Source organism: Chiloscyllium plagiosum, chromosome 8 (genome assembly GCF_004010195.1).
Source record: "Chiloscyllium plagiosum isolate BGI_BamShark_2017 chromosome 8, ASM401019v2, whole genome shotgun sequence".
Lineage (NCBI taxonomy): Eukaryota > Metazoa > Chordata > Chondrichthyes > Orectolobiformes > Hemiscylliidae > Chiloscyllium > Chiloscyllium plagiosum.
In genome coordinates, this window is record NC_057717.1 from 104,676,487 (window position 1) to 104,702,574 (window position 26,088).

The following is a 26,088-nucleotide window of genomic DNA, read 5'->3' on the forward strand; positions in this document are numbered from 1 at the left end:
AGGAAACATGGGTGATAACCTTTCACCAGTTTAGATACTGCTTCTTGAACAACTGAACAGTCCCTTTAAGGGAGACACTAGCAAGTTCCACATTTGGCAAAATGAAACTTAGAGACAGACAAGAGTAATCAAAACATAAGAGAAGAGAGACTAAGACGGGGTACATACACTGAGGTTATTTCCACGGTTCCGCACTTTTCTCCTCTGCTAACAGCCACAAGAGAGGGTGCATACCGAGACGGGTGGAAAGAAAACACGACAAATAGGGGACAGAGAGGGGAGGAGACAGAGACAGGGCAAGGTGACAGGAAATGGTAGCAAGAACACCCCACATCCAAAAAAAGGGAGACATTAGAAACGCAAAGGAGGCAGCAACAAGAATGTTCAGGGTATGGAATGACACAAACACAGACAATGGTTTGTAAAAATAACATAGGTGGGTTTTAAAAAACAAAACAAATGAAAGAAGAGAAGAAAGGGAAAGAAGGAAAGAAGCACAAAGATATAACAGTTATACAATAAGCAGGTAGAAAGAGCAGAATAGAAAACACTTGGCTGTTTAATATTCATTAAAGAAAGGTGTTTAGGCCAGTCCAACAGGATTTCTTCAAGATGAAAGTATAATTGGTTTTGGGAGGGGTCAAAATGAATAAATATTTGAGAATTTGTGTTCCACAGTAAAGCAAGTCCTGCAGTTTAAAGAACAGAAGAATCTTTACTGTCCACTTAGCTGGATAATTTCCAATTATCTCATATATAATTTATTCTCCCTGATCTTTTTCTCTGTCAAATTGCTTTAGTTACCTCTTTCCACAGCGTTGTCTTCTAACTCTTCCTCAACAGGCAGTTTGTTCCATTTAGCAAGAAACTATAGGTTGTTAGAATCTGCATGTTATCTCACAAACCAGCCAGGATCTCACTGAATGGTACAGAGCAAGATCAAAGGGCTATTGACACCATTCTGTGCCTGGCATAGGATATGCACTTAACCTGCCCAGTGGAAACAAAAGTCATTTCAGGTCAACACCTGTTTCATACTTTTTATTATTCTCTATTGACATAATTGCCTTAATTCTTACTGATTGGGTTAAGTTAAAATTGGGACAGCATGTCAGAATTGTATGCAGAACAGATGCGGGGATGCAGCATTACATTCTTTGTGTTAACATAAAAATTCTCTTTCCATACTATAGACTTTCTGGGTAAGAATGACAAAATACCAACTAGTGCTGAATTGTGGATACTGGTGTGAAGTCATAGGCATTTAAAAATAGTTTTGAAACTTCAGCAAACAAACTTCAGTAAATTAACTTCAGCTACAGTTGCTACAGAAGACTCCTCTCCTGTCATTAGAGTTGTACTTAACTCGGGTTTCAGAGGTGAAGTAAATTTTTAGCAGGAATACTGAATAATGAGACAACCTTGACTGATGTCTTCTTCCCTAACCTAGGGACTCTGTAATTACATTGCTTCCACCACTAGAATGAAGTCACTAATGATACACAGTAGTGATTGACTCAGGTCGTCTTGGTCTATGTGGTACCAGATTAACCAGTTTATTTAGGAACAAAACCAAAGCTCTAATGTAGTTTACTTAATTTATTATCAATGTATTTGCAGTCTATGTTCTGACAAAGTAGATAGGAAACAAATCTGCTCCCGGTCTCTGCCAACTTGTTCTTAAACAGGTGACTGGGCAGGAGTTATAGAACAGTGACAGATCCTTTCTTCACCACAATACATTGTAGAGGGTATGATCTTCATTCTGCCTGGTATTGTGCAGGTCCTATGTGGGCAGCACGGTGGCACAGTGGTTAGCAATGCTGCCTCACAGTGCCAGAGACCCGGTTCAATTCCCGCCTCAGGTGACTGACTGTGTGGAGTTTGCATGTTCTCCCCGTGTCTGGGTGGGTTTCCTCTGGGTGCTCCGGTTTCCTCCCACAGTCCAAAGATGTGCAGGTCAGGTGAATTGGCCATGCTAAATTGCCCATAGTGTTAGGTAAGGGGTAAATGTAGGGGTATGGGTGGGTTGCGCTTCGGCGGGTCAGTGCGGACTTGTTGGGCCAAAGGGCCTGTTTCCACACTGTAATCTAATCTAATCTATGTGCCCACATGTCTATACATATATTGATCACTGATTAGCTAACTACCTGAGATTGGAAGCCCAGATCCTTTCATCATAAGATATCAAAAATACCCTCTTTATGCATAGATATACAGATAGGAATAGTATTTGTTGTAACCCCATATGATTAAAGATATTTGCTTTCTTTTGAACTTGTTTGTGGCCTTTGGAATTATACTGTGGCTAGAAATAGTTAAATTGTTCATTCACCGGATGCTGTTGAGTTTGAAGCATCAGTGTAAGAATTCACTGACTGTTGTTGAGATGTAGAATATGTGATTTATGCCTGTCAACTGAAGATTTTCAATACAATTTGCAAAAATAAGCCCCAACAGTTGGCATCCAATGTTTTAATAAGAATCTGATAGGAGTGGGGAGGTTCAGTTACTGACACGTAATAAATCACCAATGCCAGAATGTGTAATAAATCACCAATGCCAGAATGTGTGGCTAGAGACCCTACAAAAATCTTAAACTTTCCTTCAGAATTGGTGACGAACTCCCTTCCTAACAGCACTGTGGGTGTTCCTACACCCCAAGCACTGCAGCTGGGCAGTTGAGGATGGGAAATAAATGCTGGCACAGCAAGTGACATCGATATCTCACGAACAAAAAGAAGAATATTAAGAATAATGTTGACCTGGAGGAAAATCTGGACAATTGTTTTTATCTTTCTGCAGGACCACTGATTAAAGATATTGAGCATGACAAAGACAATAAAAAATTCAAGTTTCAATCTAAAAACCATGTATGATTCATACAGCACCTACTTCCATCTCCATAAAATTATCTGTTTCTGTCTTTATCCCTCCCATGCACAGCTAAGCCTCATCTATCTCCAGACTGCTATTCTAATATTCCCTTGGTCAATCTCTGTTCCAGATTGTCACACTAGATCATCCTGCTAAGTTTATTCAAAGTGCTTTACACAATGTTGACAAAGTAACTTTTAACATTAAGCTTCTGCTATTTAGGAAAATTGTCATTGTGAAAGTCATAAATAAAAATCTTTCTGGTCACCTCAAGCAGATCCATTCATCCAATTTATCTATTTAATTGTATCTTCATATTTGTTTTAATTAAGCTTGATGGTCATTCAAGGAGTTTCAACATATGTATAATAGCATCTTTTTGCAGAAGATACCTCTCACCACCTGAATTATGAGTGTAATTTGATTCAAGTTTCAGAAGAAATTGAAAAATTGATTGAGATGTATATTTCTTTGAGTTTTTCTCAGTAACAGGTACCACCCTCTGCTCATAAGGCTAGCAGCTTGATCCCAGTTTTTCAGATTTTACAATATTTCATATATTGATTGAGTCCTTAGTATCGATATTGAGCATCCACAGTGTTATGACAGAGACTGGTGGAGTACACCGTTGCTCTACTACTCCATGGGTCACAATACATTATAAAAATACTTTTTCCAGTTACTAAAGTGACTAATTAAATATCTTATTTGTATTCAGTTTTAAACAAGAAGATCTATCAACCTGGTTTCTTAATGTACACAACTATTTGTTTATTATCAAACAAAACATATTCAAAAAGATACAACAATTGGTTAATATATTCAGTCAATGATATGGAAGAATAATCTCTTTTCTTGTTAGATATCCCCAAAATGCACATGCAAACACACACAGACACTCTCTCTCTCTCTCTCACATATACACACACACTCTTCTGGAAAAGAGCGAAAGAAAAATTCTGTGCAGGTATTGGCTTTCTGAAGAAAACATAATAAATTATTGTTGAAAGCAAAATTGTAAAATGTAGAATGCTCTGGAGTTTGTTGCGCTGGTGTTCTAACATATGTGGTCACTACTAATCATGCATGCTTGTATCTGAAATCCTGCAGGCACAGCTTTAACAGTTATACAGAGTGGTTGATGGAGAATCTGGAACTTGGTGAGCTGGAGTTGGTGGTTTGGGGAGGGGTGGATGTGGTCACTATTTAAATATCAGGACTCATCCATTAATCCAAAACAGAGATTAGGTGATTTCTTTTTCTCTGAGAGTCATGAATCTTTGGAACTCTCTTCCTGGAAAGGTAGTAAGAGCAGAGGGTAAAATGTGCAGAGTAGGTAGGAATGCAGATTTGAGATTATAATCAGATCCCCTATGATCTTATTGAATGGTGGAACAAACTCAAAGGGCTGAATGGCCTAACTTTGCTCTTAATTCATATGTTCATAAAAACACAATGTCAAGATGTTCTTTCATCATTCTTTAAAAAAAACAGGTTTCATATTGAATGCAACTAAAGGGTCTTCCTTTCAGAAATAGGAGCAATCAGCTAGGCAGCTTGTTCTAAGCAGGTTATTTTCCAATTGAACAAGATAAAGCAAGCACCCCCCCAAGCCAGTCACTATTCTAAACACTCCTAGCATGGTCTATAACAAAGCAAGCAGATATCACCAGTCATGTGATTTCTAGGAAGCTTTGTTTAAAAAAACTTCAATGTCCAATGTGACCTTTTAATGACTTTTTCTAAAAAAACTTCCATGTATTTCCACAAAACTAAAATAAATCAGTTCAAGTCCTCATTATTATTACTGGATGTTGTTAGGGCCTTTGCTGTTTTTGTACTGTCTAGTGTCGTCAGTTGTTTCTTAATATCATGTGGAATGAATCAAATTGGTTGAAGATTAGATGCTGAAGATTTCATGAGGAGATCAAGATGAACCATCTGTCTTCGGCTGAAGATGGATGCAAATGCTTTTCTCTTACATTGATATGTTGAGTTCTTCTATTGCCAAGGATGGTGATACTTGCAGAGCCTTCACCTCCTGTTAGGTGTTTAATTGTTCACCAATTACCCTTGATTTGAGTCATTACTAGGTCAGTTCAGAGGCAAATGTAGTCAGAGCAGATAAGGTAGGCAGAATCTTCCCTAAGGACAGTGGTGAGCCAGATTGTTTTTTACTACAATTGTTACATGGTTGCCATTAGGCTAGCTTTAAATTTCAAATTTTTAATTAATTCAAATTTAACCATCTACTATGGTGGGATTCAAACCTATGTCCCTAGAACATCAGCTTGAGATTCTAGATTCCTCGACCATTGACATTACCATTAGGCCACTGCCTCTCCTTGAGGACAGTAGCTTCAGTATGTCTCCTGGCTCCAGTACAGTTGAAACATCATGAACAGAGTAGACACAGATGTTACTGGAAATGCAGATCATTTCCAGCATTTTCTGTTTACAGGCTACACTGTGCATTCCACCTATCACTATACAATTTAAGTAGGAAGTTAATACAGTGTTAAGCTTCTCATTCAAGTACATAATGAGCCCAAAGCATAGTTTTGGGCAGTAGCTGGAGGTATATAAAAATTAATCTGAACAAAATTGCTGTTGGTTCTATTTTTGAGTGCAGAAGTCATCATGTGAAATTAATGCTTCTTGTGGCTGTTGTCAAAATCACATTGCACTGCATAGTTCAATTTTACTAGACAGAGCATGCTCTAACTGGTTAAATGACTATGTGCTGCACTAGGGAGTGTCACCATGCTACTTTAATCAGGACTTTTCAAAACAGCATCTGTCCTGAAAACTAATACTTCCAAATAAACCTGTTGGACTATAACCTGGTGTTGTGTGATTTTTAACTTTGTCTACCCCAATCCAAAACCGGCACCTCCACATCATGGCCCTTAAATTTTGTAAATATGGATGTAAAGTATTCATCAATGAGTAAAATAAAGAGCAGGATATGAAGAGGATTAATTAGAATAACAAATGTGACAGCAAGATCAAGAGAATTTCAGTGAAAAGAAAGTAGGAAAAAAAAGCAAGAAATAGGGCAAACATATACAGATGGTAAAAATAAATGCAGGAATGAAGGAAAAAGGGGGTGACAGGAAAGCTTCAGAGTTAGAGAGGAGTTCATTTCCTTCTTTTCAGCCCAGCTAAAAACAATTTTAATATAGTTTACAGGTTTCCTCTTTTAATATTAAGGACATTTTCATTTCTCAAATCTATCTGTCAACTTTACTTCTCAGAACAAATTATGTGTAGCTGGTCATGTGTAGTAAATATGCATCTGAACAGGCATAGTTAGAAATAGTTTGATTTAAGAATCATAACTATTATGACAGAATATGTCTGTCTCCTCTTCTGGAGTATATTTGAAGGGTTAATTATTTAACTGACTGATTTACCAAATTCAATTTTTATCATACATATTTTAGTTTCAAATTTTTTCTTATAGAAATCAATTTTCTTAATAAGAGCAAGCACCAGCATACAATGATCATTTCCTATCAGAAGCACTGGTATTACTGTATCAATATATGATTGAATGTTTAGTTGGAAATATAATTTTAAGAGATGAAGAGTGCACAAGTTAGAAGTTGATCAATATATTTTAATAATAAATGTTAGCACAATCTATAAGCTCTACCACTAAATGTCCATAGCTTAAACAAGCAAGACCCTTGCCAGAAACTACTTGCAGGATGTTATGGAACTTAGTTATGATTTTAACCCACTCAAAGCCCATTCACTAACACAGAATTAAAATTCAGCCAAAGTTTGCATTTTCAGCTGGCAAATAACAAAACAGAATAATCTCAATTTCTCACAAACCTCATGGTTAAAAAAAAGGTGTACTAATGCAAACTACGTATGCAGAAAGTTTGTGCTTAGCTGTGGTCATTAGGCAATATACATAATAGCTTTAATCAAAGTAATGAGAAATACAAAACCTTTTAGTTACATTGAATGAAAGGCCTAGTCATTTTCAAAATGGATATGAAAGAATTTCAAAACATTGATGCAAGATTGTGACAGAATTGAGAGTTCATTATGGTTTGTAATCACAAAGAAATTGTCTTCAAGTTATTATCACCACACATAATAGCTGTATTTTAAACTCAATATAGAGTATTTGGAGAAGAGGCAATCATGCTATATATGCACTTTCATGTACTGTTAAGAGTTAGAAGAATATCTCAGTTTAATATTTGGTTTTTACTCACATAACTGGTTTCAATCAAGAGGGTGCAGAGATCGAAAAACTGGTTTTAGTATCTTTGACAGTAGGAAGTCAAAAAATAACTTAGCCAGTTTCTACACACAATCACTGCCTAGTAATTCACTATCAGTCAGTCAGTCAGTCTGCATTCTTGGGACTTCCAAAGGTGGAAGGGGTAGAATCAGCTGACTTAGTGATACTTGTAGAAATGTGCAAAGAATAAAGAACAGTGCGTCACAGGAATAGGCCCTTTGACCCAACACATGGTGCCTTTCAAAACTAAAAACATTTACCCCCTATGCAATCTGTATCCCTCTATTCATATGTCTTGTCAAAGTACCTCTTTAATGTTGCTAATATATCCGCTTCCACCACCACCTCTGACAGCACATTCCAGGTACTTACTACCTTCTGTGGAAAAGAAAATTGCCTCTCACATCTCCTTGCAACTTACCCCCCTTTTACCTTCAACTAATGTTCCCAAACAACTGACATTTCTACCCTCGGACAAAGGCCCCAACTATCCATTCTATTCAAGCCTCTAATAGTTTTGTAAACTCCAGCAGGTCACCCCTCATCCTTCGACATTCAAGTGAAAGCAAGCCAAGTTTGTCCAATCTCTCCTCATAGCTAATAGCCTGCAAACCAGGCAACATCCTGGTAAACCATTTCTGTATCCTCTCCAAAGCCTCCACATCCTTCTGGTAGTGTGACAACCAGAACTGTACACAATATTCCAAATGTGGCCTGACTAAATTTCTATACAGCTACAAGCTGACTTGCCAATTTTTAAACTCTATACCCTGACCGATAAAGGCAAGCATGTCGTATGCGTTCTTGACCACCTTATCCACTTTCAAGGAACTGTGACCTGTACCTCTGTATGCTGATGCTACTCTAGGTTCTACTATTAACTATTTACTTCCAGGTGCATCAGATCTTCCAAAATGCATCACCTCACATTTGCCTAGATTAAACACCATCTACCATTTCTCCACCCAAGTCTCCAGTTTATCTATATCCTCCTCTCTATCCATAGCTTCCCCAAACTTTCTGTCATCTGCGAACTTACTAATGAGAACACCTACACTTTCATTTATAGATATTACAAACAACAGGGTTCCCAGCACTGATACGAGCAGAATACCACTGGTCACAGATGTCCAGTCCGAAAATTAACGTTCCATTGCTATACTCTTTCTTTTGTGGCAGCTAGTTCTGTATCCAACTTACCAGCTCACCATGGATCCCATGTGACTTCAACTTTTGTATCAACCTGCCATGAGGGACCTTGTCAAAGGTCTTGCTAATGTCCATATAGACAGCATCTACCAATCTGCCCTCATCTGTCATTTTTGTCACTTCCTCAAAAAACTCAATTAAGATTGAGAGATATGACCTTCCCTGCACAAAACCATGCTGGCTATTGGTAATAAATTCATGTTTTTTCCAATGTGAGTAAATTCGTTTCCTAAGAATCTTCTCAAATAATTTCCATATCACTGATGTAAGGTTCACCGGCCTGTAATTTCTTAGATTATCCCTGTTGCCCTTCTTAAACAAAGGAACAAAGTTGGCTATTCTCCAGTCCACTGGGACCTCTCCTGTGACTAAAGAGGATACAAAGATTTCGTCAAAGGCCCTAGCAATTTCATCACGTTCTTCCTTCAACATTCTGGGATACATCCCATCAGGTCCTGGGGACCTATCCACCTTAATGCTTTTCAAATCACCTAACACCTCTTTTCTTTTGTACTGATATGCCCTAGAATTTCAACTTACCCTCCCGAGACTCACCATCCACCATAATCCTCTCCTTTGTGAGCACCAATTCAGTATTTGTTAAGGCCCTTACCCACGTCCTCCAGCTCCATGCATAAATTCATTTCTTTGTCTTTGAATCAAATTACCCTTTCTCTAGCTACCCTCTTGCTCCATATAATGCCTTGGGATTTTCATTAATCCTGTTAGTCAAAGGGATTTCATGCCCCCTTTTAGCTCATTTAATTTCTTGTTTGAATTCTTTCCTGCTATTGGGTGGCACGGTGGTACAGTGGTTAGCACTGCTGCCTCACAGCGCCAGAGACCCGGGTTCAATTCCCGCCTCAGGCAACTGACTGTGTGGAGTTTGCACGTTCTCTCCGTGTCTGCGTGGGTTTCCTCCGGGTGCTCTGGTTTCCTCCCACAGTCCAAAGATGTGCAGGGTCAGGTGAATTGGCCATGCTAAATTGCCCGTAGTGTTAGGTAAGGGGTAAATGTAGGGGTATGGGTGGGTTGCGCTTCGGCGGGTCAGTGTGGACTTGTTGGGCCGAAGGGCCTGTTTCTACACTGTAATGTAATCTAATCTAATCTATCTTTGTGTATTTTGAGTCATCTGTCTGTCTTCAGTTTCCTAAACCTTACATATGCCTCCTTTCTCTTTTCGAAAAAAAATGGATAATTGACTAAATTGACTAATCTGGCTAATTAAAAAAAATAGTTTTCCCTAACACTCCAAATCACCTGGAAACAAGCTCAATTCTGAAGATTTTTACAACCCAAGCATCAAACAAAAATTTAATGTAAAGTCTCAAAATAGAAAGTTACTCTATGTGAGTGGTGTACTCTGTTGGTTAATTTGACAAAGGCATACATAGCATTTATTTTAAAACAGTGCACAGAAAAACACAAACTCATTCATTCATTATTATCCCAAACAGAATATTTCTGAGTTCAATTAGTTTTGAGCATTTTCACGAGTGGGGCAAAAGATAAGTAACTTTTCAACCAATGCTTCAAAATAGACATTAATGATCAATAATTTCTTAGTGAAATATCTGTTTTCACAATGTTTTCAACAAATTTCTGTTTGAAGTATTGTGTCAATTTAACATCATCAGCAGCACTTGATTTGAAGATCCATGGCCAACATCATGATAATAGCCTTCACTGTCTTAATTATGCTTAAAATCATAAAGACCCACTGTCAACCACCAAGAGGAAATTGTATGGTACAGACAATCAAAGGCATTGCTGCTGCATTAGTAAATGAGTTGCTATCCCTTTCCAGGAATGCTTGAGTTATGGTGGACAACTTAAAAAAAAATTGAAAACATGCAGATGAAAAAGCCCATAATTCATGTTAAAAACAATGATCTCCATTTAACTCTTTCAGTGCTGCATCACAAAGAATTAACATTTTCTTTGTTAGGAATCATGTTTGAAATCTCACCTTGTCTTTCCCTAAATCTAGTTTAATTGATTAGGTTTTATTAAATGCTGTAAAATACAGGTTCTCTGATACAAATAGCTCTTTAACATAGACTCAGGCAAAGAATGTTCATTCCTTCTCACAGACAGGACCTACTTAACAGCACCCAACTGACAGCACACAAATGTTGTGCACAATGTGAGAGTTACACAATATTTTAAACAACCTTCAAGGACAAGATACTCACATGATACCGTGAATGAAAGTCATGTCTTTGAAAGTTATATGTTAAATGTCTCTACATAAAACAGATTGCTGATTAACACAGGGATTTCTAACTTAAAACACAAATGTTTCTAATGTTAATTCCCCTTTAAACATTTTATTCATTATTAGTTTACCTTTCTTTAAAATAATTTTAAAATGTAATTCATTTGGGTGTGTTTATAATTTAATGATTTCCACTGTGATGCTTTTAGAGAAGAACTCCATGAATGTATTGCCACTGGTTGCATTGAAAGAGTTAAAAGAATGGAACATGACACAGGATGCAGCAGAGTACATCTCACTGAGCTCACTTGGTTTTCTGCAGGTAGCCGTGGCATGGAGGCTGCTCGACTGTGGCCTTCCATCGGGAGGTAATGGTCGCTGTCCGAGTAGCCGTCCCTCCCCATTTCTTGCATCTCCACAGCCTGCAATACAAAGCCAAATTTGGGGGGGTATTAAAGGGGGAGGAAACGTCAGCCTTAGCTGGAACTGAGTGAGCTGGAAGGCTCCTCGTACTAGCTGCCATTCCTGAGCATAATTCTGTAAGGTGTAAACCCTGCTACATGCTCAATGAATTGACATAAACAAACATCAAACAAAAGGGGACTTACTGAACTTGCAAGTTGCATATACTGGAGAATTAATCTATACACTAAATGATCTGTCTTTTCATTTTCATGATGTAGCCAACACTGGCAAGGGTGAATTTATTGCCAATTTTCAGCTGACCTGAGATGTGTTTTGACAGTTTTCTTGAACTGCAGTGCTGTATAAGATGGTGATGGTTTTAGTTTTATGAGACTAACCATTCAGTCTCATATCTCGGATCTAGATTTTTACATTTTCATCAGCTTTGTAAATATTTTCCTCCTTTCTGTCCACACGAGTATTTTCAGGTCAGGATAAGTGTAGCCTAAAATACTGATGCGATCAATAAAGGTTCATAGTACAATATTATTGATTGAAAGATTAAGTTCTAAAGTGAAAGAGAATTAATTTTAATTATTTCTGTGAAGATCCTAATGTTTTAAAAGAAGTCTGAAAGTCATTTTTGAATAGAGAATGAATAAAACAGTATTTCAAATAAATCATCTGACTCCAGATAAATGAACAGCAAGCCATCTAGGCAGATAATTGCTAAGGTGTTTGATTTGAGTTTTACAAAGAGAGAGGGAGCAACAGGTTGAGAAACTGAAATCGATTCATTCAGAGACAAGCGGTTTTTAGAAGCAGAGGGCTGTTTTTAACTGTCCAAGCAATCAGGACTGGTGAGAAATTACTAAGCTGCCCAGCAATAAGGTATCCAATGACACCAGGAAATGCAGACAGAAACATTCAGTAGATCAGTGAGTTAGCTTGTGTGGGTACAAGAGAGTGGAAACTGAAATGCTAAGCTAGTCAGAAGACTAGCCAGAAAACTGCTTGAAGCTCAGTATATGGAAATCTCAGAGTATTTATTCTCAAGGTACTTCAAAGTCAGTAAGAAGGAAGTGAAAGCTCCAGAAACCAATAACTGAACAAGAAGCTTTATGTGGAGGGAGGGGTAACTCTCCACTGACATTTGAGTATATGTTTGAGTTTGTCAGAATAATTTGGGTGAAACCTTTCTGATATGCGTAATAAGACATCTTCAAATTGATCTTGTCTCGTGTAACACAGTTCATATGTTTTCCTTTTGTGTAATAACCTTTTATGCTCATTTTTAAGAAGTAGATTGGAAGATTCTCATGAATAGTTTCAATGCCTGACTTCCACAGCAAACAAAAAAGAAAAAGAAAATCGATGGTCCATCAAACCAGGTCATACTCAGGAATCCAAACTGCCCACTAAAATCATCAGCCAGGTTCAAAACACAAAGTAATGTTGTCAGAACATTGGATTATAACCCCAGATTACTCATGACATGTCAAACTATTAAATAAGACATTTTTTACCAAGAGGAAATATAGTCAAATGATGCCTGTAATTTCAGTGGCTGTCTGGAATGTTCCACCTTTAGATTGTCAGGGAAATTTCAAACTGAGGCACTTAAAAAGAAGAGATAAGGAAGAGTTGACACTTCCAATCCCTCAGAAGAAAGCCATCTCCTGTAGATTATGATCCAAACTGCAGACATGGTTATATTTTATTCTTCTAGGAGTATACACAAAAGGGTGAAGGACCAACTTCAATCCATGGTATACATGTTTTAGCTGAAGATGTACCGGTGTACTCTACTATGCTGTGAATCACAGCTTGACAACAGCCATTAGACATTCCTGCATGGAAGATAAAGAAAGATCTTCTCTTTCTATGAGTCCTGACAGCCAGGCAAGCCATTGAAGTAACCGTTAAGGAGGAAAAAGACTAAAACCTGCCAGCAAACTATAGGGCCAGGAGTCTTGAAACCAATTGCTTCACTACTGACTTCAACTTTACTAGAATCATCCAAATTAACAGCTACAACATTCCCACATCTTTTCTACAAAGAACCCAAAGGATAACTTGTTAATCTTTTGAATTGTTATCGTGATACACAATTTCCATTTATAATTTGTGAGTATGTTCATCAAGTTTAAATATATTTTCACACATTTAATAGCTCATATACTTATCTATTATTTAACTCAAGAAAGGTTAATGTGACTCTTTTTAAGATAGACATATATTTAGATTGGGAAAAAGTTTTAAAGAGGGAAGGGTTCCTTTTTAAATTAATCCTGTTAAGATCAACTGAGGAGGGGGTGAATTAAGAAATAGAGCCAGTTCATTCTTCCTTATGCGAAAGCATTCACGTTTGGGGGAATCCTATCTGGAATTGTAATGGTCACTTGGTGATCGGTCATATTAATTTTCCCTCTACTGTAACACAAAAATGTTTTCTAATCTCTCCTGGTGCCACTTGGACATTTTCATTCTTCATTATGCATCATAAATGTTTAGGGAATTATGAGTAGAACTGTGGCCAGTTAGCTAGGTGGCTAACCTGTAGATTCTATTAATGATAACAGCAAAAGGTTCAATCCCATTCTGGTTAAGGAAGATTCAGAATGTTCTTCCTCAAACCAGCCACAGTAAAAAAAAAGGCACCTTTTCATTATTCAATGAATAAGGCGGATCTTTAGAAAGGATAGTCGGAGTCTTTTTCCCCAAGGTTGAAATATCAATTACTAGAGAAGAGTGTCTGGAATGAGCTGCCAGAGGTGGTGGTAGAAGCAGATATAATACTAACGTTTAAGAGGTTTTTGGACAGATAAATGAATAGGCAGAGAATAGAGAGATATGGACCCCATAGAGGCAAGGGGTTTTTTGGTTTGGTGTTGAAGCAGGCTTGGTGGGCTGATGGGCCTGTTCCTGAGCTGTACTATTCTTTACACTTTGTGATAAATTGCCTTTAAGGTTAAACATTTACCTTCTCACTAGCAATTTAAAATGTTACAGTATTGTCAAAATTGTCAGATGATTGGTTTCATGAGAGGAATTTATAAACAGGTGAGTACTTATGGTTCTGTACTGGTGAGCAGACCCCAACTCTTGCTAAGCATCAAGACAGATGTCACTCTCTTGTGGCAATACAGTTATTCAGTCATAGCACAGCTGGTAGTAAAAGTACTGCCCTTAGAATCTAACTGCAGTCATATTAACATTGAAATATAACAAGGATATTAGATTTCTAGAGTACCTCATCTCATTGTTGTAATATAAAAGTACCTCACAGAACAAATTGCTTTGGAATTTTATTTTAATATTCATTCAATGGTTGAGCATGCTACTGGCTAGGCCAGCATTTATTACCCATCCCAGAGGGGAGTTAAGAATCAACCACATTGTTGAGGGTCAGGAGTCACATGTAGGCCAGACCAGATAAGGGTGGCAGTTTCCTTCCCTAAAGGATATTAGTAAACCAGATGGTTTTTTCCTCTCTATTGGCAATGGGTTCATGATCGTCATTAGATTCCTAATTCCAGATTTTTAAAAAAATTCAAATTCCAGCATCTGCCATGGTGAGATTCAAACCCAAGTCCCCAGAACGTTATACCTGAGTCCCTGAAATAACAGCCCAGCAATAATACCACTAGGCCATTGCTTCCCCTTGTTGTCGAGACTGTGGTGCTGGAAAAGCACAGCAGGTCAGGTAGCATCTGAGCAGCGGGAGAATCATGAAGAGCTTATGCCTGAAACATTGATTCTCCTGCTCCTCAGACGCTGCCTGACCGGCTGTGCTTTTCCAGAACTACACTCTTGACTTTGATTTCTAGCATCTTTCTCCTCCCCTTGTTGTGTAAGCTTGTGTTCCTGTATAAGATTCACAACATAGGTAACACAGAAAACAATGGTAACCAAGGGATAAGTACACATTAGAATTTAACTGGATAGTGTAAGCAGCATAGATACCACAAAAAATTGTGAGAACATGGTGAGATTAAATGCCTTGAAATCACAACAGGGTATGACTTATTCTTGTGATGTGAACTTATTTAGTAATTTTGGGATGAATTTCTTTGAGTTCTCGGTCTACTTTTGAATGGCAGCATCTTCATGGACATTTATTGAGAAACAATTTGTTGCTAATAGGGATTCCTTGGCCAATGTATATGAGATTGATATTGTAGTGATTGTAACCAGGTCAGTCAGCTGGACATCATAGATTAGGGGTTTCCTGATTGGGGCTATTAATGTGATCCAATGAGGGAGACTTGGCGGACATAAGATGATGAACGTCAGGGATACTGAGCTCCTGGAATGCCTGACTCAGTCAGACAGTGCTATTGTCAAAGGCTATGCACTTTAAAATAACAAGTGATTAGTGTCTGTGTCTGTGTGGGTTTGTGTGGGTTTCCTCCGGGTGCTCCGGTTTCCTCCCACAATCCAAAGATGTGCAGGTCAGGTGGATTGGCCTTGCTAAATTGCCCGTAGTGTTAGATAAGGGGCAAATGTAGGGGTATGGGTGGGTTGCGCTTCGGCGGGTCGGTGTGGACTTGTTGGGCCGAAGGGCCTGTTTCCACACTGTAATCTAATCTAATCTAAAAATTAGTGATGTGATGCCAACCTCAGAAGAATTATTTCAAATATATCATATGATGTTATTTATTTCATAGGATATAGTACAACATCATAATAGGCAGGTAAACTGTTTACAATGACGCAATTTCCATTATAAAGTGCACATAGGAGTGCACAAAGGATATGTAGATTTTTAATATATCATATCGGTATATTTTTATGCACCAATGACTTTCTATAAGAATCACATTTGCTGTCCCATTTATTTGTAATTCTTTGTATAAAAGAATATCATCTAGCTAACTATGAGCAACACAATTGGTAATCTGTCTGTAGTATATTAACATAGAATATATTGCGTTTATGACACACTGCTGAAAAGACTGAAAGGCTAATCTATAGCACAGTGCTTTAATTTGCATGGAATGATGCATTGCTGTGTTCTTTTAGGTCATACACGCTGATTGTCACTCTTGTACCTTACCCATCCTCTCCCCTGTACTCAGCAAACCTAGTTGATGGTGGCAATGAACAAAATAAACTTACAGATTGTCAACTACATGAATGTTATCCTGACCAGCATTTTCACCTCAAATAAAACCAGCATAAAACAGGCATCCTGTTGTTTGTATTAAATACTGTTTGCATTTGTCTACATAATAACAATCACTGTATTTCAAAGTAAATCACTTTAAGTGAAACACTTAGAGACATTCCAATTATATGTTACGAGGTGTTAAATAAATGCACTTCCTTTATATAAAGTACAAATATTCTGCAGAGTTTTAAAGACAACTTCTTCATGACCTGTTTATTACAGAACTTGAACATCTAATTGCATAAACCAGCAGTGTTTTAACAATGATGATGACGAATGAAATTTTAACTCTGAAATTGATAAACTCTCCCGATTTTGCATGACAGTCGTAGAAAGAGCCCAGGATGATAGAAATCATACAAAACGCACAGCAACCACATTCCAGCTATTGAATGACAATGCAGGGTTTGGATAACACTTAATTACTGTATATCTCAGCTGAGCAATGGTTGTTACAGCTAAATAAGAAGTGAAGAAGAATAAAGAAACAACTTGTTGAGAAAGTTATAAATATTTGTTGGACATTCAAAAGTCTCTGAGCCGAGTTTCTGTATATTAGTATTCATATTATTAAGACATGGTGAAATAGTGCAGGAGAACAGACACCTCACAGAGAGAAGGAAGAGGTCTGGGTGAGTTTTCAGAAATAAGAGGACTGAGACCTACAGTCAAATATCCTCAAAATAAGATAAAAATGCTAACAGCTATTTCAAGGAATCAGGAACACTCCATAAGAGTTTATGTATAACTATCTATATCCATATAGATATGTTAAACACATTTTAAGTTTTAATATGGAATAAAATGTCTCAAACTACTTTTAGAAGTTTAAAGCCTAAACTATTACAGATGCTCAGTCATTATGAAGCAAGATAACTGACAGAATCTCCAGACTGTTGAACCTGACATAAGGTTATAAATGATCTGCAGGGAAAGAGGAACATGATATAATAGGCATGTACAGCTGTGGAAGCCAGTGTTTTCTGATTCTGCCAATAAAATGCATTTAAACTATTGTTAATGTACCAGTCTCAAACTGGTAGATTTTAGTAGAGGTGTGACCAGCAAATTTCCATCAGGATTGAAACACATTATTACAAAATTGTAATCATTCAACTGTTTTGATATCAAGCAATGAAACAGTGAGATGCGTTTTGCTGATTTATACCTGGGAGCTTGGTCGAGTGTCTTCTATTTCTTCTGACCGACCTCTTTCAGGACTCCAAGCCCCTGTCTTCTGAAACATTTTTTGAGCTCGGTCTGTGACCCAAGATTGACTTTCTTTCATAATCCCATCTTGTGCACTTTGGGAAGAGAAATTATATATTTAATAAGGACATTAATAAAGAAGAAGCTAGAATTCAATACTAGGCATAATATAAGAGATGTCATCTAGTCAGTTACACACTAAAGAAGGGCATAGCTCAGACCTTCAAGTAACAGTTGTTTGCCTCTCCGGTAATACTAAAACTAACTGGGGATGAGATTCTTGTGTAATGGAAAGAGGGGTGGCATTTGTGCCTGAGGTTTTGCAGTATAACAACTAGTGACAAAGAGATGCATGGAAAGAGGAACATTTCAGGGATATTCCTGATTCATCTTGCATCTGGTGCTTTTAAAATATGAAGCTTCCCTGCATTCACTGACAATGATTATTTCTTGTGGATTCATCAAAGTATGGGATATCAACATTGAGTACAGTAACATTCATGTTAACTTTGCAACTAAAAAGAATACGGTCAGAGTCAAAATGTGTGGCGCTGGAAAAGCCGGTCGGGCAGCATTCAAGGAACAAGACAGTCAATGTTTCGGGCATAAGCCCTTCATTAGGATCCCTGAACGTTGACTCTCCTGCTCCTTGGATGCTGCCTGACTGGCTGTGCTTTTCCAGCGTCACACTTTTTGACTCCGATCTCCAGCATCTGCAGTCCTCACTTTCTCCTAACTAAAAAGAATATAACAAAGTATTTTTTAAAATAGTGAAAATCTAAAAAAGCAGAAACACTGGGAATCATAGACAGGATGTCATGAAAAGACAAAGGGGTAATTGAAAAGGCTAATGGAATTTTGGTGCGTACAGTGATTGAATGAGATTCACAGGCTAAATGGCATTTTTTTTGTTTATTCCTTCCTTTCTTAGGGAAAATCTGGGTGCTCTTGTCACCCCAGCACCTCTTAGTCTCTCTTCAGGGTTTTACCTATTCTTATTTCAAACCAATTGTTGCAAAGGTGACAAAATGGCTTAGGGCACTGTGGAAGAACAGCAAGCCTCACTTTTACTGCCTTCTCATAAAGGAACTATTTAAAAAAGGAAACCAGGGACAAAGTTGATCACAGGTGCAAATTTCTTCTCTTCATTTTGTTTGTCTTCGTTCTTTCAAATATTATAGCTTTCTACTGAAACTTCTTTCTTCCACCTTTCTGCTCCCAAAATTGCCCTTGCCCCATTACTTGTATAATTCTTGCAGGTTTGGGACTTCTGGGCAATGACAGTTCTTTGCCATGTTTCCCAAGTGGCTAATCTTTTTACATGAGAATGGACAGTATTGAAAGACTTGCTAACTGTTGGATGTTTGAGAAGCACTAACTGTGTCTTCACCTGACATGCACACTCAAATATTCACCTTCAACACTGGTGCACCATGGTTGCAGCACGATCATCTGCAAGATGCACTTTATATAACTTAACCAGACTTCATCAGCATCATCCAAATCCATAACTGAACAATGGTTCATCATCATCTTCTCAGGAGCAATTAGGGATAGGAATAAATGCTGCCTTTGCTGGCAAGGTCACCACTCCATGAGTCAGTGAGGTCTCCATTCCATGAATGTGTTAAAAAAATGCAATTTCAGTAGGGGGTTGTTGAACAGCAATCTGAAGCTGAGACCTTGTCTGGTAAAAGCTCTGCCCACCTGGGAGAATTGAGGTTCAACAACAAAAATCTGCAAACCAAAATGTAAAATGGGCAATAGCCAATGTCATTTTGATTGAGATTCAGAGATCAGTCATCCAAACTGTCTTTTTGACATTTTGATGGAAAGGTTTATTACTTCAGAATAAACTGTTGAGTGAAAATGGTACTTAAGCTGTTTGCAGCATGTCACCATTATGCGTGCATGCTATAAAACAGTGCAACAGCTGGATTGTCTTCTGCAATGCTACAACCACAGTAGAAGTATATTACTTGGCATATGCAACAATGAAGTTAATGTCAGTGTTAAGCAATTATGTTGACAACACCTTAATGTTCATTCTGTAATCAGCTTTTGAGTAGCAGTCATTTTTAATCAACCCTGTAGGAGAACCTATCATTTTAATTTCTCACAAAAATTACTGTGAATCACAATCTTGTTCATTCAATACAATAGTTCACCGCATTCTATTATTATGTATTATTAGACAAATTTCTCTACATTATATATTAATAATGCAACCAATCATTGCACTAAGTATGCAAAATACTTGAAGAAAAAACTGATAGAATGTGGAATTCTCTACTTTATGAGTGGTTGAGGTGAAAAACGTAAATTCATTTGAGGGAAACCTGCATGTTCACATGACAGAGAAAGAAACAGAAGCATATGCTTGTGGAAAAAGCCCAGCATGGAGTATAAAAACCAACATAGAGCAGATGAACAGAATAACCTGTTTCTACATTTTCGGCTACTGTTTAGGAGTATCCACTCCAGTTAATTCAATTGGAAAATTTTGAAATTGTTTCTTTTGTTAATGGGCTGTGGGTGTCACTGGCTAGGCCACCATTTATTGTCAATCCATATTGCCTTAAGGACAGTTTACAGTCAATCACATTGCTGTGGCCTGGAGTCATATATTGGTCAGACCAGTTGCTGATGGCAGATTTTCTTTCCTAAGGGACATTAGTCAACAGATGGCTGACAGTCATTGCCTGAGGCCAGCTTTTTATTGAATTCAAATTTCACCATCTGCCACAATGACCTTATGTCCCCAGAAGGTGAGCCTTGGGTTTTGGATTAGTTCAGTGACATTACCACAATGCCATTGCCTTCCCTAAATTTGGAGACAGTGCATCATCATCAACAGATACAATTGGACTCTCAAGTTCATCCAGGAAGTAGTAGTCACAGCCCCAACTAGCAACGTTGGGTATAAATGCAAATACTAACTAGATTTGAAATGATCAAGAGAAGAATTACATGGATTTGCAGAGAAAATTGTTTCATTTTGGGGGTGGTGCAAGTCTGGAACTGACTGCCAAAGAGGATGGTGGAGGCAGAAACTCTCATCACATTTGAAAAGACATTTGGGTATGTATTTGAAGTGGCTTACTGTGGAGCAGGATCTGGAAAGTAGGATGAGGTGGGAAAGCACTTTTCCACTATCACACACAATGATCTAAATGCTCTTCTTCTGTACCATAAATTTCCATGACGCTAACTAGGCCCTTGTGTATATATTACAATACTAACTAGGAACTGAATTTAAAAACCAGCTCAGAGATTCAGTATAAATTCAATCCTTACTGGTAAGGTCTACCAATACCAATGAGGAAATGAGAATTCAAATCACATCCCCAACTATCCGACCCAGGTACAATTCACAATGACTAATTGTGAAATGCACAGTCTTCTTCTGTGGAGTCCCACTTCAGTAGGCTCATGAGAGGAACCTATTGGGAAGTGCAGGATGATGGGTAGAGTTTCCTTTCATATACTGATCAGTATGATTTTCAGAGATTCAGGTAAATAGAATCATAGAATCATAGTGTGGGAAACAGGCCATTTGGCCCAACAAGTGCACACCGTCCATCAATCAAGTCAAAGGTGATTGATTGGTGTCAGACCATCCCATCCTCCTAACTCAGAATAATTTTTAATTCAGTGAGATGAAGTGGAAAAAGAAACAAGAGTAAATTACAGATAAGAAAATCAAGAATTAAACATGTACTTCTGTGTATCATCCTGATAAATATTAAATCAGTAATAAAAACAGACAGTACCAGAGAAATTCAACAAGTCTGGCCATGTTAATGGAGAGAGAAACAGAATTAATGGAAGTTCTGAAGAAGTCATTTTCAGACTCGAAATGTGAACTATGTTTCTCTCTCCACAGATGCTGCCAAAGCTGTTGAGTTTCTCGAGCAATTTCTGTTTTTATTTCAGATCTCCAGCGTCACAGTTCTTTGCTTTTGTAAGGCAGGAGATTGGCATAAAGTTAATGTATTCGGATAACCAGATACAATTGGCCAAATAGCCTCGTTTTGTGATTCTGTAATTAGCATTAAACCAGTTTTGTTTTTGTAGAATTATTCTGAAGGGTCTTGGTCAAAGGTCTGCGCTTCATTCACTGATAGCTTTATTTCATATCATGCAATCATTGTAATATGTTAGATCTATGGAATTAGCTGCTTTATGTGAAAATTCATCAGCATTGGAACTTACAGGCCATTTCCAGATATGTGCTGGGGATCTGGTAAGGTATTCTGCCCTGGATCCATTTCCTGCGTAGGCGAAGGTGGCTCCATACGCTGAAACAGTAATGGCGTTCGATTCTGTGTGAGATATAACATGGCCTAGGGCTGGCATCAGACAGACTTATGGGAATGAAGATACAAGATTCAGAATGTTATGATGCCAAGCGAAGATTCATTTACCTCCCAGGTCACTCTTGATTCTGGAAAAGGGGGGTCATTTAACACTGTGGCTCTGACAGAATTAATCTGCATTCCAGGTACCACAAATAAAAACATAAGAAATAGGAACAGAAGTGGGCAATTCGGCCCTTCAAGCTTGCCTTGCCATTCAACAAGATCATGCCTGATCTGCTCCAGGCCTCAACTATTCTTTCGTGGCAGCTCAGCAGAGCTGTCAACTCCCTGATATTTCATAAGTCTATCTACCTGCTCTTTAAATACTTTCAGTGATCTACTCTACACAACTCTCTGGATATTGAATTTCAAACATTTACTACCCTCGAGAAAAATAAATTTCTTTGAATCTCAGTTTTAAATGAGGGTCCCCTTATTCTGTCACTACGTCCCCTAATTCGAGATTTCCCCACTAATGGAAACACCTTCTCAACATCGAGCCTGTTCAGCCCCCTCAGGGTCTTGTATTTTCAGTAGATCACCCCTCATTCTTTTACACTCTAATGAATAAAGGTCTAACCTGTGTAACAATTCTTCATAAAGTCAACCCCTTCTTCCCAGGAATCTGCCCAGTGAACCTCTTTTGATCACCTCCAATGCCTGAATATTCTTTTTAAATATGAGGCCCAAAACTGTAGCAGTAAAAATACTGCTGTAAAAATTACTGCTGGTGCTGCAGTAAGCAGAAAACAGATTATGTACAGTTACAATATTTTCAAAATGGAATGGAAGATTTGAATTTTTATTTCAAGTTTATTGTAGCAAGTTTCAGGTGAGGAGGTGTGGGTGCTGTAGCAGGTCTCTGCATGTCCTAGACTAGGGAAGTAAAATACAATCAGACACGGTTTTTACCAATGTCTATTCAGTGCTTCTACTTACAAAGTGTGCCTATGTGATGGGTGACCAGTTCAATCTCAAAAATGATACAGTTAAATAACCTCCTGGTACTTATCTCTTACATTTTTACATTAGCAAGGGCCATGTAGACAAGATTATCAGATGCTGCTCATTGAATCACGTTCTAAATGTGACTTGCTGCTTTCAAGAAATTCAGAGAAACAAAAATCTTTCATCACATGAATAAGTTATAAAGTTGCTCAATACATATTACAGGTTAAGGTAATGAAATTATCACCAGGTGAGATCACAGAAGCTTCAACAAACTTCAGAAAAATGCTCAGGTGCTATGGTGAAGCATCAGCCATGAGCACATCAATGGTTTAGGTCTTTTATGCTCCTGGTCTTCTCATACAGCCGCAGAGAGGAGCTGGACATGTCAGACCTCTGTTTTCAAAGGGAGGGAAAGACACTTGTATTCACTGTTGTAAATTGCCAATAACCTGCTTCAGAAATCAGATATCAAACAATACTGCCAATCATTGATGCCACATGGCAGAGATGGACAAAGGAATTCTGGGAAAATATATCCAAAAAAGGAACTTCTGTATTTCCTTCTGAAAATTTCAGCTACTGCAAAACAAAATTAACATCCCAAGGAAAAAAAAACTATCTTTTCATTAAATTGGAAATAAAACAGATAAGTGTTAGACTATACTTCCAACTAGACTACAGCTCATATTTATATACCTTTAAAATAATAAAAACACCCCATGGTGATTCACAGGAATACTATAAAACAAAATTTGGCGTAATATGACACCATGCTAAATAAGGAGACAGGTCAGGTTATCAAAAGCTTGATCCAAGAGGGTGGTTTTGAGGAGTGCCTTAAAGGAGATAAATGAGGTGAAAAGTTGGAGAGGTGTAGAGCAGGAATTCCCTTGGCAACCATCAGCACAGCCACCACAGGAAGAACATTGGGAATGGCCAGGAAGTCAGAATTAGGAGGGCTTTGGAGCTGGAGGAAATGAGAAAGATAGGGAGGGTGGAAGTTATGGAAGGATTTAAATTCATAGATGATAAGTTTGAAATTAAACTATTGCTTGATTGGGATGAATATAGATCACTGACAACAAGTGTGACAGTAAATGGGACTTGATTTGAGTTAGTCATTAGGAATAGAGTTTTGGGAGAAAAAAACATGGGAGACAAGCCAGGAATGCAATGGAATAATTACGTCAATAAATAACACAGGTATGAATGAGGATTTCAGCAGATGACCTCAAAGGGGGCAATGCCAGTATATGTTACAGGGTGGTGAAAACAAGTGTCTTAGTGATGTTGTGAATACGTGTCTGACATTCTCAGGGTCAAGTGCGATACTAAGTTTGTGAGCAGCTTGTGTTACTCTGAGACTATTGCCAGGGAAAACAATGGTGTTAGTAGCTACTGAATGGAGTTTGGAGTGGGGACCAAAAACACTAACTTGTCTTCTCAATATTAGATTGGAGAAAATTTCTATTCTTCCACTCTTGGATGTTGTTGGATCAGCAGTTTTGATATTTTAGTAGCAATAAAGGTGTCAAGAGAGATGAGAGGTCAGGCACAGTTGGATGTCATCAAAATATAGGTGAAAACTAACACCATGCTTTTGGATGATGCCATCAAGTAACACCATGTCACTGAGAAATATAAAAGGTTAAAGATAGATCTTTGGGGTAAATCAGAAGTAATGATACAGAGACAAAAGCAGAAGCCATTGCAAGTAATATTCTGGCCATGAGGAGATAGTTAAGAGTTGAAACAAGTGATAGCTTCCCACTCTGTTGGACAATATTAGAGAGGCATTGCAGGATCATGTGTCAATTACGTTAAAGTTGCAGGTAGTTTGAGAAGAAAGAAGAGAGATTTTTACTTTTGTTACAGTCAGATAGAAAATCCAACTCTGTGCTAGTAATGAAAACCAGATTGGAAGGATTCAAACATGGATTTTTAAAGGGATGCATACTGCTTTTTGTATACATGAACATACACATTAAGAGCAGGAGTTCATTCAGTCTTGAGAAACTGCTCTGTCAGTTGATAAGATCATGGTGAACCTGATCATGGACTCAACTCTACTTTTCTGTTTATCCTTTATTACTTTGACTCCTTTGTCTAATTCAGCCTTAAAAATATTCTATAAAACTGCATGTACTGCGTGATGGAGAAGAGGATTCCAAAGTCTAACATTCCCTGAGATAAAAAAAATTCTCATGACTATCTAAAATGGGAGATCGTAATTTTTAAACTGTATCCCCTAGTCCTAGTTTCTCGCACAAGGGGAAACATCCTTTCACATCCACCCTGTAAAGACTTTGGAGGATGTTATATTTCAGTAAGATCACCTTTTATTCTTCTAAGCTTCGATGGACAAAGGCCTAACTTGTCCAATCTTTCCTCATAAGATCACACTTCCATCCCAGGAATTGGTAAAGTGATTTTCTTTTCTGAACTGTTTTTGATGCAATTATATGCTTCCTTAAGTAAGGCGGCACAAATTGTAACAGTGTTCCAAATGTGGCACACCAGAACCCTGTACAATTTAATAAAGCTTCCCTAGTTTAATATTCTATTCCCCTTGCAATAAATGCCAACAAACCATTTGTCTTCCTAATGACTTGCTGTATCTGTTTCTTGTGATTCACAGACCAGGAGACGCAGATCCATCTGTACCATGGTTCTGCAATCTCTCTCCATTTGAATAACATACTGTTTTTCCATTCTTCCCCCTAAAGTAGTCAAATTCACATTTGTCATCAGCTAAAGTTTTACTTTGGGATATAATAACGTATAAAAAGTAATTTAAAAATGTTAAACAATAACCAACAGAAGGTGTGTTGTCATGGTTTGGTGTCCATGTTGAACTACACTGCAGTGTTCCTATACTCAGTTGGAAAAAATAAGAACTAAAGGTCACGTTGACTCTTTCATTCTCCTGTAGAGGAACACTCCCTTTTCCTAAAACCCCAATTTCACCCTTCCTATTAGGGAATGCAGAGTACCATTTCTAGAATAGAGTCCATTTGCAGGTCAGCACTCACTAGTACAGGATTTATAATGGTCAAACAAAGGGAAAATGGGGAAAAATAATCTGACACTCAGAAATCCTGCATGCACCCTTGAAGCTTATTATTCAGTTTAGACTATCAGAGACTCCACACAATTTTAACTAAAATTAAAGATTAAAAAAAAATACATTTGTGCATAACTGCACATCTCGTTCAAGGATTCAATGTTGAATGACCCTCCGAAGTAAATGAATGTCATCTGAACCAAAAGCATTGATTAGAAAAATGCAAAAAGAAATCATGCAGATAATTAACATCCTTCTGGTGATTTCAAGGCAAGATGCAGAAATGAAATCCAGGGTAAACCTTTCTCCAGCATTTTGGAAGACATTTAGAGACAGGATCTCATTTTATTGACCTGT

The 26,088-nt window shown here is 37.8% G+C and overlaps 1 protein-coding gene across 1 annotated transcript in view; it reads right to left on the reverse strand.

The window, feature by feature from the left end:
- Positions 1–26,088, reverse strand: part of LOC122552384 (voltage-dependent P/Q-type calcium channel subunit alpha-1A-like) — a 603,273-nt gene that overhangs the window by 22,337 nt on the left and 554,848 nt on the right. The window contains exons 46-48 of the mRNA XM_043695134.1: positions 21,571–21,680; positions 17,315–17,450; positions 10,877–10,990 (exon numbers count right to left, since the gene is read on the reverse strand). Of these exons, the coding sequence (XP_043551069.1) occupies positions 10,877–10,990; positions 17,315–17,450; positions 21,571–21,680 (360 nt within the window). The remainder of the gene's footprint in view (positions 1–10,876; positions 10,991–17,314; positions 17,451–21,570; positions 21,681–26,088) is intronic.